Below are 11,564 nucleotides of genomic sequence, written 5' to 3'. Positions count from 1 at the left end.
TTGGCTAAAACGACACTCATTTTGAAACGGATGGAGTATATTCCACTTTACATTTATGATAGTGGAAAATACACCAATACTTAACAAGTGCACTTAAAACTATTTTTATCTCTCCTTCATTTATACATTTTTCTTAATACATGTGCAATGAGCTTTTGGCTCGATTAATTTGGGACGAGAGGGAGTAATACAAACTATTTTTTTTAATCGAAAAATATTATTACCTTATTGTTTGATATAATACATTACAACGAAAATCATCTCCTATCCATTTGTTGAAAATGAGATAAAATGACATCATTGTTAATTGTTAATAGAACATCTCTTAGCCACGATTACCCATTTTATTACATAGGTTACTCTTCACAACTTTCATAGCTAAAAAAAACATGTTCCACACTTGCGGTTGCTACCGTGCATGTATGCTTTATATGTTTTATCTATTAAAAATAAAAAATAATAATAGGGAAAAGCATGTGGAGCTATAGTCCCATATAGCTCCAACATGCATTTGTCCCCGACCGAAGGGAGTAATTTTACGACAAGAGACAACTTAATTATAAATTTTTAAAGCGCAAATAACTCAAAAAACAAAACAAAGAAAATCTCAATCTATAAATTAAATTTTAAGCCGGTTATTTGCAAGGGCATCTATAAAAATACATGGAAAAGATACGTGAAATTTCATAGCATTTCGATGATACCTCAATTTATTTAAATTTTTCATCCAAAATGTGCAAAATTCTAATTTTGTTTCGAGTAATTATGAACTGACGGATCAAATTGCATTCATTAATTTTGTCGAAATAGTTAGACCATCGTAAGAACCTTTACCATGAAATTTGGAGTTTTTAAATGAGAGACGAAATAATTATGAATTGTTTAAGGAATTCATAATTATGGGGAATGAAAATTTGTATTTAACTATTCCTTTGTCGAAAAATTCTATTTTTTTAATGGAAAGCCGTATTTTAACATCCTTGAAATGTATGCAAACAATCATGAAAAAAATTCAATCTCTAGGATCTTTTCAAAACTTCACGTATATTAAAGGGTTGAAAATAGGAAGAATCTCACATTACAAGGTTAGAACTTTAGTTTTTTGTTACATGACCATTTTTCAGATTTCACATGTATTACAAGGTCATTTCGAAGAATTAATCCTACACTAAACTATAATGAATAATTTTTGGTGCAATTATAATTTTGATCACCAAAACTTCCCCTTAATATTGACACCGAGTGAAAATACTGAGTTGACATCTTTGTCTTTTAAGTAATTTTATAATTATAACCTTTTTTCCATTAAAAACAACGAGGAAGGGTAATTTTTATAATTAAATAAATGTTATTAATATTCATTTTACAACTATCTATGATAGATTCCTTCAAAAAACTAGATAGATTTTGAACTACATTGAGGAAACGAATCTCTTAATATTAAATTAATAACTCGCCAACCTACTTGAGTTGGTCTGATGGTATTGATTTGGGATAAGAGTGTCTTTCCTCCTGCCTTATATTTGATTCCCTCCTATTTCAATTTATATGGATTAATTTCTCCGCACCGCCTTTCACTCCTCTCCACTGGTGTTCTCTCATCCCATTCACTGTTCATCCGCCAGGTCAGTTTTTGCATCGCCGTGCTTTGGTTGGTGTGAGGATGAGCTGTTTCAGATTCCTAATTTCTTTGCTGGGTCGGTGGATTTTCGGTGGATTTTTGATTCCTGCTCTTTTGGTTTCAGATTCCTGCTGATTCGGATTAGCTGTTGGTTGGTGGATATTTGGGCGGTGAGTCGGTGGGGGTTTCTTTGCTAGGTCGGCAATGGTTCTTTTGCGGCCTTCGTTCTTGGTTCCGTTCATCCTCATTGTTCAAGGCCTTGGATCTCTGACTCCTTTCAGATCTGTTGAGATCTGCAGTTTTCTTGGTTTCCGATTCGCCGTCTTCACGCCGGTGGTCTTGGGGTTGTTCTGTTGTTTATGTTCGTTTCGGTTGTGCGTTGTTTTGTGTATTGTGCGTTGTTTTGTTTGTTCTCTGTTCTGCTTTTGATCAAAGATTGGGTGACAGGAGACGTGATATTGTTTTGTGGTGGTTCGGTTTCGTAAACCCGAAAGGGTCTGTTACAAAAACCCGAAAGGGTCCGGTTCGTTTAACCCGAAAGGGTTTGGTCACCGACGTATTGGACTCATTCCTCGATGCGAGTTCTAACGCGTTGCTTGCTCGAAAGAGCTTTTTATGCTTGTTGTTGCTCGGGGAGTTCTTTGGTACTTGGATTCGGATCTTGTGTTGGCGGTCGATCCATTCGCCATCATTTACTCTAATTGTTCTCTGCATTATTCACTTTTCATCCTTTTTTTGTAACTTGGTTTCGCGCCCGTACGCGGGTTCGCTAGGTTGCGTCTGTGATTAGTGAATTTTGGTTAGGATAGATTAGAGTAGATCCACTTTGATCGCTTTATCTTGATGTATTCCCGTTTGGGTTTTCTGGGTCGAGTCCTATGTCCCCCCAATCTTTGTATCTTTTTCTTTTTATTTGATATATTTTTTGTTCGCTTAAAAAAAATTATATGAGCTAATTTAGCATCTTAAAAAAAGATAATAACTCGTCAATACTACAGTATACCTTTATTTGAGAGACATCCCAAGTCTTCTAACCTCAAATGTCAAACAGTTTAAAGTTATTTAAAAAAAAACAGTTTAAAGTTGTATATTATAGAATTTAACAAAATTTTAAGATGCCTTAAAATGAATATTAGCTATTTTAAATTTAAAATATTTATCTAAATATAAACAAAATTAATCAATGTGTGACTTTTTAATGTACATCTTTTTAAAAAGGTGATAGTCAAATAAATAATTACTTTTTCATTTATTTTTTGGTCAAATATTTGACTTTTTAGTAAAATAATATTTTATGTTAAAAAATTAATCATGTGTGAAATAATTTGAATAAATTTAATACTATCTTAATTATTTTCTTGAAAGTCAGTTAGTTTTATATTTTGGTCAAAAAAATTTAATTATTTAAACAATTAGTGGATGAATATTCAATTAGATAATAGTATTTGAAATATTCATACGTTATATATAGATAAACACTTTAAATTACTAGATAATATATGAGTTAATTTTGAATTTTGTAAAAAAGATACTACATTTGTTTTTTATTATAATAGACAATTCACTTTTTATGAGTTGATTTATATCTCGATTTAGATTGGATACATTAGTTACTCAATAAATTTAAAATATGAATCATCTCTTATTAATAATGAACAGATAGTTTATTTTAACAAAAAAAATTTCTTATACTTTTTAGTCGTCTCTTAAATTATTGAAAAATAAGCATGGGAAAATTATAGTTTATATTCCATTAGAAGAATATCGTTAGATTAAGTTTATATCATATAGATCATTCATGCAAAATTTTACGCAAATATGTAATCATTTGATATGTTATTGAGACTCATTAAGATGAAGGTTTATGTGTTTTTATTGATCACCGTTAATCTTGGTGGATCTCAATAAAATATCAAATGATTTTAGAATTTTGTAATAAAACTTTATATAGATGAGCTATATGAAACTTAACATCCAATGATCAAATTTTTCTTTCAAAAAAAAATTTAATTGTCGAATTTTAAAAATATGCATCAAGTGAAACGATATTAAGCTTTGTAACAATGTTGTAACATTACATCGGTGTAATTTGATCTCTACTTATATACTAGCATTGTCTTTTTTTTTTTTTTGAAGGAATATACTAGCATTGTCCATCCACTCTTTTTATTGTGCTAATGCATACAAATATCAACAATAGTTAATTTAATTTTAATTAAAATTATAAACATAAATATTTTACGATTTCATATTATAACAAACTATATTTATTTTTTGAATGACACAGTTAATATAACAAAACCCGACAAATATCATTCAAAATTATTTCGAGTGGAGAACCTCGGATAAGCAATAAAAAAAATGAAATACAACTCAAAAAGGAAAAAAGAAATTTAAAATATGCTTACGAGACTAAATGGAAACTCGTTAAATGACAAATATTTGGTATAGCATACCCAACGAAAATTAAAGGAGTTGATTCAAGCATTCAAACAAAATCTTTTCCTTTTTATCAAAAAAAGAAAAGAAAATATTTTCCTTTTGTTTTATAAAGGAAAAAACAGTATTTTTTCTGCCAAATCAGTGCCCCCATTCAAACAGTCCATATTTGCATTCATTGCATGCTCTCCTGGTGTCACTAAGAATATATCCTTCTCTCCATCTTGTGAGAGCACAAATACAAACTAAAGCAAAAACACCCTTATTTTGGTTGCTGGATTTTAAGTTTTGGTCACAAAAATGGGATCAAAGAGGGATTCCCCTGTGAATGTTTTGTCTATATGGTTGAGGAAGAGATCAATGAAAGTGAAGATCTTTTTGGGAATATTGCTTGCATTTTGTGCTTTGGTGGCTCTAAAGTTTACCATCAGAGATCCAAATATTTTCTTCCAAGCCTCTGAAACAGTCCATATTGTAGGTCTTATTGTCCTCGTATACAAGCTCTATGCGCACAAGACTTGCTCTGGTAAGTTTCTTAATTTCTCATTATCAATTGGAAATTGTTTGATTTTTTTTTCTTCTTGAGAAAATGAGTTTTGGAGTGATTTATATGATCAAGAGATAAGTAGAGTCTCACCACAAATTATTTCGTCGTTCAGAATTGAGCAAAGGTTGTAAGATAATTTAATTCCATGTAGTCAATTTTTTTCCCCACATATTAACACAATCATGACTTTAATAATCATTCCCTCTGATGCCAATTTTGGTGGGCAAGTCCATATAGCTCTTTGCTCCCGCTTAGAGCGGGGCCCCGCAAGTGGACGGTGAGATTTGTCCACTCGGATTAGTCGGACCTTAGATCGGATATCGAGTTTAAAAAAATAAAAATAAATAATCATCCAATCTTGATTAGACAATGCATAAATGCAGATTTATTTTTTATTATATTATTCCTATAGCACTAAACTTAAATCTTAACTGTTCAATCTTGATGTAATGGTCATAGCTATGTGACTATGTATGACTGCATGATTATCAGCATGAGCAAACTGTGGTCCGGTAGAAACTGATCTCTTTAGATGAACCCATTATAATTAACCATTTGAGTCAAACCTCTTGTTGAACTTTACCTTGATTAAATTGCTACTAATTATTAATTTAATTTTTGGTCAAACATGAAAAATCGTATTACAACAATAACATTTTTTTATACCATATGCTTTTGAAACTTTTGGCTTGTTAGCATGAGAGCCTAGAGGTGGTGGACCTTTTAAATAGAGTACAAATGGTCATGAACATCAATGTCATGTCTCTTAGCCCTTAGGTTCATTAATGTTGTGTTTATGAGAATTGATTTTGCCATCTGAAAGGTCTAACTGCGCAACTTGTTGGTCGCTTGCTTTCTATTCATGTGTAAGTGTAATTAATATATTAATATTAACATATAAAAAGAATTTGTGGTTTAAAATTAAACAATTAATTGACTAAAACCACAAACTGGTTATACAGGACCAACAATTATCCAGAACAAACTAGCTATATGCAATTATTTGGTTGGAGGAAGATATTTTGATTCAATTCTAAAATTCATTACTCCTCTTTAGTTTCTTTGTTTTAAAGGGATAAAATGATGGTACAAATTATTTATTTTGAGTAAAAAATGGTTGTACGAATTTGATACACTATTAGTTGTGCTTTTTTTTTACTAGATTGATGATATGCCTATCTAAATCAAAACTAGTTGCAAAAATACAGATTTAAAATATGAGATGTTATGGGGCCGACCTCCTCTAGACTTTTTGGTTAGAGGGATAATGGAAATATATTTATAAATGTTGTTTGAGTCCGAAAGTCTTTCTTACCTATTACTCAGTGAAAAAAAATATAGTATATATATGCATATCTCATGGAATTTGACATCCTTTATGATTTTATTTTTAAGTAATAGAAATAATTTTTAAGTAATAGAAATAATTTGACATCCTTTATGATTTTATATATATTTATGTTATGTGATTATTTTTAAGTCATAGAAATAATTTTTTTATGTCTTCGGCCCTCTTTTGTAAAAAAATAAATGTGATTTTTCTTCACCAACAATGGATTGATTTAAGTGGTGATTGACTTGCTATGAAGCACGGACTCGACACGGACACCGCGACACGACACGACACGGACACCGCGACACCGCTAATGTAAAAAATATAGGACACCGACACCGTTACATATATGCTAATTTATTTAAAGACGATTTAAAATATAACCTAAAATACATATATAAACATCTAACTTGAGCAATTTACTCCATCCGGTCACATTTATAAGCAAAAAATCACTTTTTAGATTCATTCAATACTTAATGTATTTAGTCAATATATAGACCAAATACATTATGTATTCAATGAATCTAAAAAGTGATATTTTGCTTATAAATATGACCGGAAGGAATATGTCATTAGAAAAAGTTCTACAATAAGATATCATAGTATTTGACCTTTATTAATTCATGTACCGTCAAAAAAGCTAAAAATGATATAATCAACTATAATGTCTATAATCCATAATTGATCAACATTTCTCAAAAGATATGTAACTCTTGTATCTATGATGTGCGAAGCAAGAGAGAAAAAAAAATTTGTTTTAGATATTTGTCTAGGTTGTCCGACACGGCTCGTATGAGTGTTACACGGGTGTCGGACACCGATCGTAGAAGTGTCGAAGTAAAGAAAAAAACAAGTATTTAGGACACCGGTTCAACACGTGTCGTACGGGTGTCATAGGAGTGTCGGACACCGACGCGTGTCGGACACCGCGACACGCCTAGTCCTAGAGGTGTCCGTGCTTCATAGTTGACTTGGACTTCTTAATCAAGTGGTACGTGTTTGATCTCTGATTCGTGCATGTACGAAAAAAACCAATTGGAAGGGGAGAACTCATCTTGTGTGCTCTTAAAGAGAGTGAAAATTTCATAAGAGTAACATGATAACCCAAAAAAAGAAGTGATTTTTCTTTTATTCTGGATCAAATTAAAGTGACATCTTGAAGATTGTTTTTGGCAAAATTAAATATAGTTTATGCTTACTCCTTTTTCAAAGTTTTGTATGGCTTGATGTGTCTTAAATAACATTTTCATATTTTTAGGTTTATCTCTCAAGAGCCAAGAGATCACGGCTTTATTCCTAACAATAAGGTTAGGTGTTAGTGCCTATATGGAGGCTAACATTCACACTGTGTTGGATCTGATATATCTCTTGTCAACATTACTGGTTATTTGGTTGATAAGATTTAAGCTGAAGTCATCCTATATGAAGGAGTTCGATAACATGTGGTTATCCTTTTTGGTAAATATGATAACTTATTTTTTTCTTTGGTTGCGTAATTCTAGATCATAATTTAACAATTTTCTAGTTTGCATTCAAAGAATATGCTACATGTTGCGTTTAATTGAAACATTCAAATTAGTTTCATCTATGTATCTAAAAATGCATGAATAACATATTTTATTGATTGTGTACAAGGTGGTGCCTTCTGCAATTTTAGCAATATTTATCCACCCATTTACAAGACATGTTTATATAGCTAGGGTTCTTTGGGCGTTCACCGTATATGTAGAAGCTATTTCAATACTTCCTCAACTTCGTTATATGCAAAATGCAAAGGTTGGGAGCCTCTCAACTTAATTTGTTTTACTATAATTTTATGCCTTGTAGAGTATTGTAATTCTAACATATTTTTTCTTCAGATGGTTGAAACATTTACAGGGTATTATGTATTTGCTCTTGGTATCTCAAGATTTGTATCATTGGCTTATTGGATTATCCATGTGAGATTTGTTAATTTTTTTCCTTATATTTTCTTGTAGACTTTTCTAATTTTCAAATTTTTATGCAAAGATTATCAGAATGGACTATATATACCCACAACAAACTAGAATGGTTGCTTATATTATTTACTTTTTTCAATTTGGTTCCTAGCTTATATTTCGATTTGGTTTCATAATATGATTAATTAACTTTGCTTGTATCCTTAAAACAAAATTAACTTTGAAATAAAGCAGTGTATAACCCTTGGGAATGTGGGCATATTAGGATATCAACACATTGAATATTAATGTGTAAAGCTTTCTAACCTTTTGTAGACCTATGAAACTGGAGGGAAATATCTATTTTTGTTTGGCTATGGCTATTTATGGATGTTGGCAGCTCTTTTAACAGAGGTGATTCAGTCTTTCATCTTGGCAGACTTTTGCTACTATTATATGAAGAGGTAGACTATTTTGTTTTCTCTTATAAACATCTTTTTTTTTCTGTATGTTCAAAATTTATATATAGCTTCAATATTTTCTCTCTTGTAATGAAAATTATTATTTTATGAAAATATGGAAGAGATGGTAATAGAGAAAGTGAGGATGGGGGAGAGGAAATGATAAAAGAAAATGTTATTGAGGAAATGAGAAAGTGGGTTCTATATTTATTTAGGGACAAATGTAGTTCTATATAAAAGATTGAGTGTTGAAGTTTTTTATTTAAAGGCAAATGAGTGTTGAAGTGTGTGGCGTGAAAAATGAAATTGTCCATCGGAACGCTAGATGAGCAGGAGCTGACTAAGAGGGGCGGTAGACGTTGTTTAGGTAGGAATGTGAATGTTTTAATGGTGTTTTTGAGGGTGGGGGTGAACTCTTGGTGTTTTTGTTGTAGGATGTCTCTGTTTTGGGTCTATATCCACTGTCGCTAGCTCTTGTTGTGTTTGGATTACTTTTGTGTTTAGGTGCTTGAGCGTGGTTGGTCCTTGAGCTGACCCTTTTTCCTTTTCTCACATGATTTATGTTTGCAACACCGCCCATCCCGTCGAATGCAATACAAATTTGTGTTCTAAATTCTGGTGGGCCGATTGCTTTGCTTCGAGATCGGGAGTTAGTGTCTAGTTGCAAGTTTGTTTGGTCGGTTATGGGGTCTTCTCTGGTTTATCGAGGGTGATGGGTACCTTACAAATTTGTTTAAGGAGTACGGTCGGCCTTTCACTTTTGAATGAGATCGGGAGTCGGTGCTTTGGTTTTGGTTGTTGTTCTCATGGGTGTTGAAGATAGGTGTTCTCTAGGTGATGGGTGTATTAGTGTCTTTTATGGTGTTTCTTTTGGGTGTTTCACATATATGAGACGCCTTTGTTCTGCATCTCTAATTTACCGATTTCTCGTTTGTCTTGAACAAGGATAAGATTTTTAATAAATTTTGCCGTTAAAAACAACTTATTATGTATTATTAATCATTTTCTTTGTTTTGTTTTGTTCTTTGCAGCTTCATGCAAGGGCAGCTTTTGAAGAAGATGCCTGTTTAATTATCTTGGTTTGGTTATACAATGTACTGAAAGAAGAGTTTGGAAGTGTAACTTCGTTTGAGACTTGTTATGAAGTATAAACTTTTTCTGTTTTGTTCATTTCATCCATATTTATTCTCTACAACAAACAAATTTTGTAAAAGTAATTCATCAGTATACTATAGATATATTTCAAAATGGAATTCTAAAAGTGATACTCCTTGCTTTTATCCTTCATCTTTTACCCTTTATGAGTGTATAATGGTCATTAGTATTCTTTATTTTGATCCAAACTAAAAAACTGAACTCTCTCTCACACACACATTCAGACGAGGGATCAAATTACATAAAAGCAATGTTACATCAATGTTACACCGTTCAATATTGTTTTACTCGATTCATATTTTTAAAATTTGACCGTTAAATTGGAAGTTTATATCATATATATATCATACATATAAAATTTTAGACAAATATATAATCATTTGATATAAGTCACATATTTAATTTAACCAATTCTCTATTGTTCTCCCGTTAGCTTTTTGAGGGGAAAAAAACCGAATGACTCAAATTTTTACCAAAGTCGTATTTTATGTTACAAAAGATCTCTCTTTTCTCTTTCTCTCTTTCATCCACCAAAAACAGGTGATTTAGGGTTAATTTTTTACTCAAAATAACTTCTCTAACTTGTTTTTCTCTTTCCCTTTTAGTGTGATGTTGGTTTGTTCATTGTCTTTGTGCGGCGTTGTTTGTCTTGTTTCGTTAAGGTATTTGTTCGGTTCGGATTGTCGGATCGGTTTCGATTCGGTGCGGATCCAATCAATGAATTTGGCGTCGTCCATGTTTCGGATCCGAAGACATGTGTATTCCGGAGACTTCGATATAGTCATGTGCATAGACTTTTGTACTTTGCCGTTTTATGCTATTAAGATGGATATTGTGACTTTGTTTCCAGATTCATCTTTTTTATTTTTAGCGAATTTGCATTGTATCGATGTACTCTATCAATTTGAATGAATAAATATCATTTATTTTTGTAAAAAAAAAAAACTTTGAAATGAATATGTCTGAAAATCTTTGAATGTATTCAATGCAATCTTAATTATTATTATTTTTTTGACAAATCTTAATTATTGTCTTTTGAATCAAACTAGTTTTATTCTATAATCAATTATTCAACGAACGGTTAGCTTTATTATTATTTTTTTGTTGAAAGGATTTGCTTTATTATTATATTTAGCCTTCTCAGGGAACAAAATTACCAAAGTTGTATTTTGTATTATTTTTTTAAAGAAAAGTTGTATTTTGTGTTAAAAAATGAGCTTATAAAAAATATTTAAAATGAATCATATCTGAAAATCTTTGAATGTATTCAATCTTAATTATTTTCTTGTGAGTCAAACTAATTTTATTATTTAATCAACTATTCAACGAAAATTCAATTAGATAAGTAATATTTAAATTTAACATAAATAAATACTTTAAATTACCTTTTTGACAAATATAATTTGAATTATTTACATAATCATTGAACAATTTTAAAACTTTGATTAAAAGATTTAAATTTATGTACATATAATTCTCAGTTGGTTATTAAAAAATATTTAAAGAGAATTATGGTAATATATTTTGGTTTATATTCCACTAATATAAAATAATTATTTACGCTTTTATTAAGTTTTTAGTCAAAACAACTCTTTTGTTGAATTTTAGATTCTTTTTATTATATGTATTTTCTTATTTCGAAAGTCACATAGTGCAGAAGGATGGTAAAAGGCTATAGACCCACTGTCTCTATCTTTAGTGTGTGAATTTCACGCTAAGTTTTTTGAACAAAAATTGAAGATATAACAAAAATTGAAGATATATATTTTTTTTGGTAGTGGCCAGGGTTTGAACCTCGGATATATATTTTTTTTTGGTAGTGGTCGGGGTTTGAACCCCGGACCTTGCATAGGGTTTGAATCCGGACCTTGCATATTTTATTTTATGCATTGCTCCAACCAACTGAGCTAAGCTCATGAGGACATATATTTTATATATTTTAAAGTTTTTATGTTCTTTATTTTATCTTTTATAAAAATTTAAGGTATTAAATAAAAAATTTATATAATATACTAAAAGAATTAATAAAGGAAGTAATTCAAGTAGTTCAAAGAAAATCTTTTCCTTTTTTTTTCTAGAAAGAAAT

At 30.7% G+C, this 11,564-nt stretch overlaps 1 protein-coding gene across 1 annotated transcript; it reads left to right on the top strand.

Moving 5' to 3' along the window:
• Positions 1-4,214: 4,214 nt before the first annotated feature.
• Positions 4,215-9,584, top strand: LOC146896758 (uncharacterized). Its single transcript, XM_085733744.1, has 6 exons — positions 4,215-4,586; positions 7,202-7,401; positions 7,579-7,719; positions 7,803-7,883; positions 8,199-8,326; positions 9,355-9,584. The coding sequence occupies exons 1-6, from the start codon at positions 4,361-4,363 to the stop codon at positions 9,392-9,394; spliced, it is 816 nt and encodes a 271-aa protein (XP_085589870.1). The 5' UTR covers positions 4,215-4,360; the 3' UTR covers positions 9,395-9,584.
• The last annotated feature ends 1,980 nt before the right edge of the window (positions 9,585-11,564 follow it).

Source organism: Medicago sativa, chromosome 8 (assembly GCF_051527215.1).
Source record: "Medicago sativa cultivar Bolivia chromosome 8, Bolivia_mono, whole genome shotgun sequence".
Taxonomy (NCBI): domain Eukaryota; kingdom Viridiplantae; phylum Streptophyta; class Magnoliopsida; order Fabales; family Fabaceae; genus Medicago; species Medicago sativa.
This window is presented reverse-complemented; position numbering and strand designations above follow the sequence as displayed.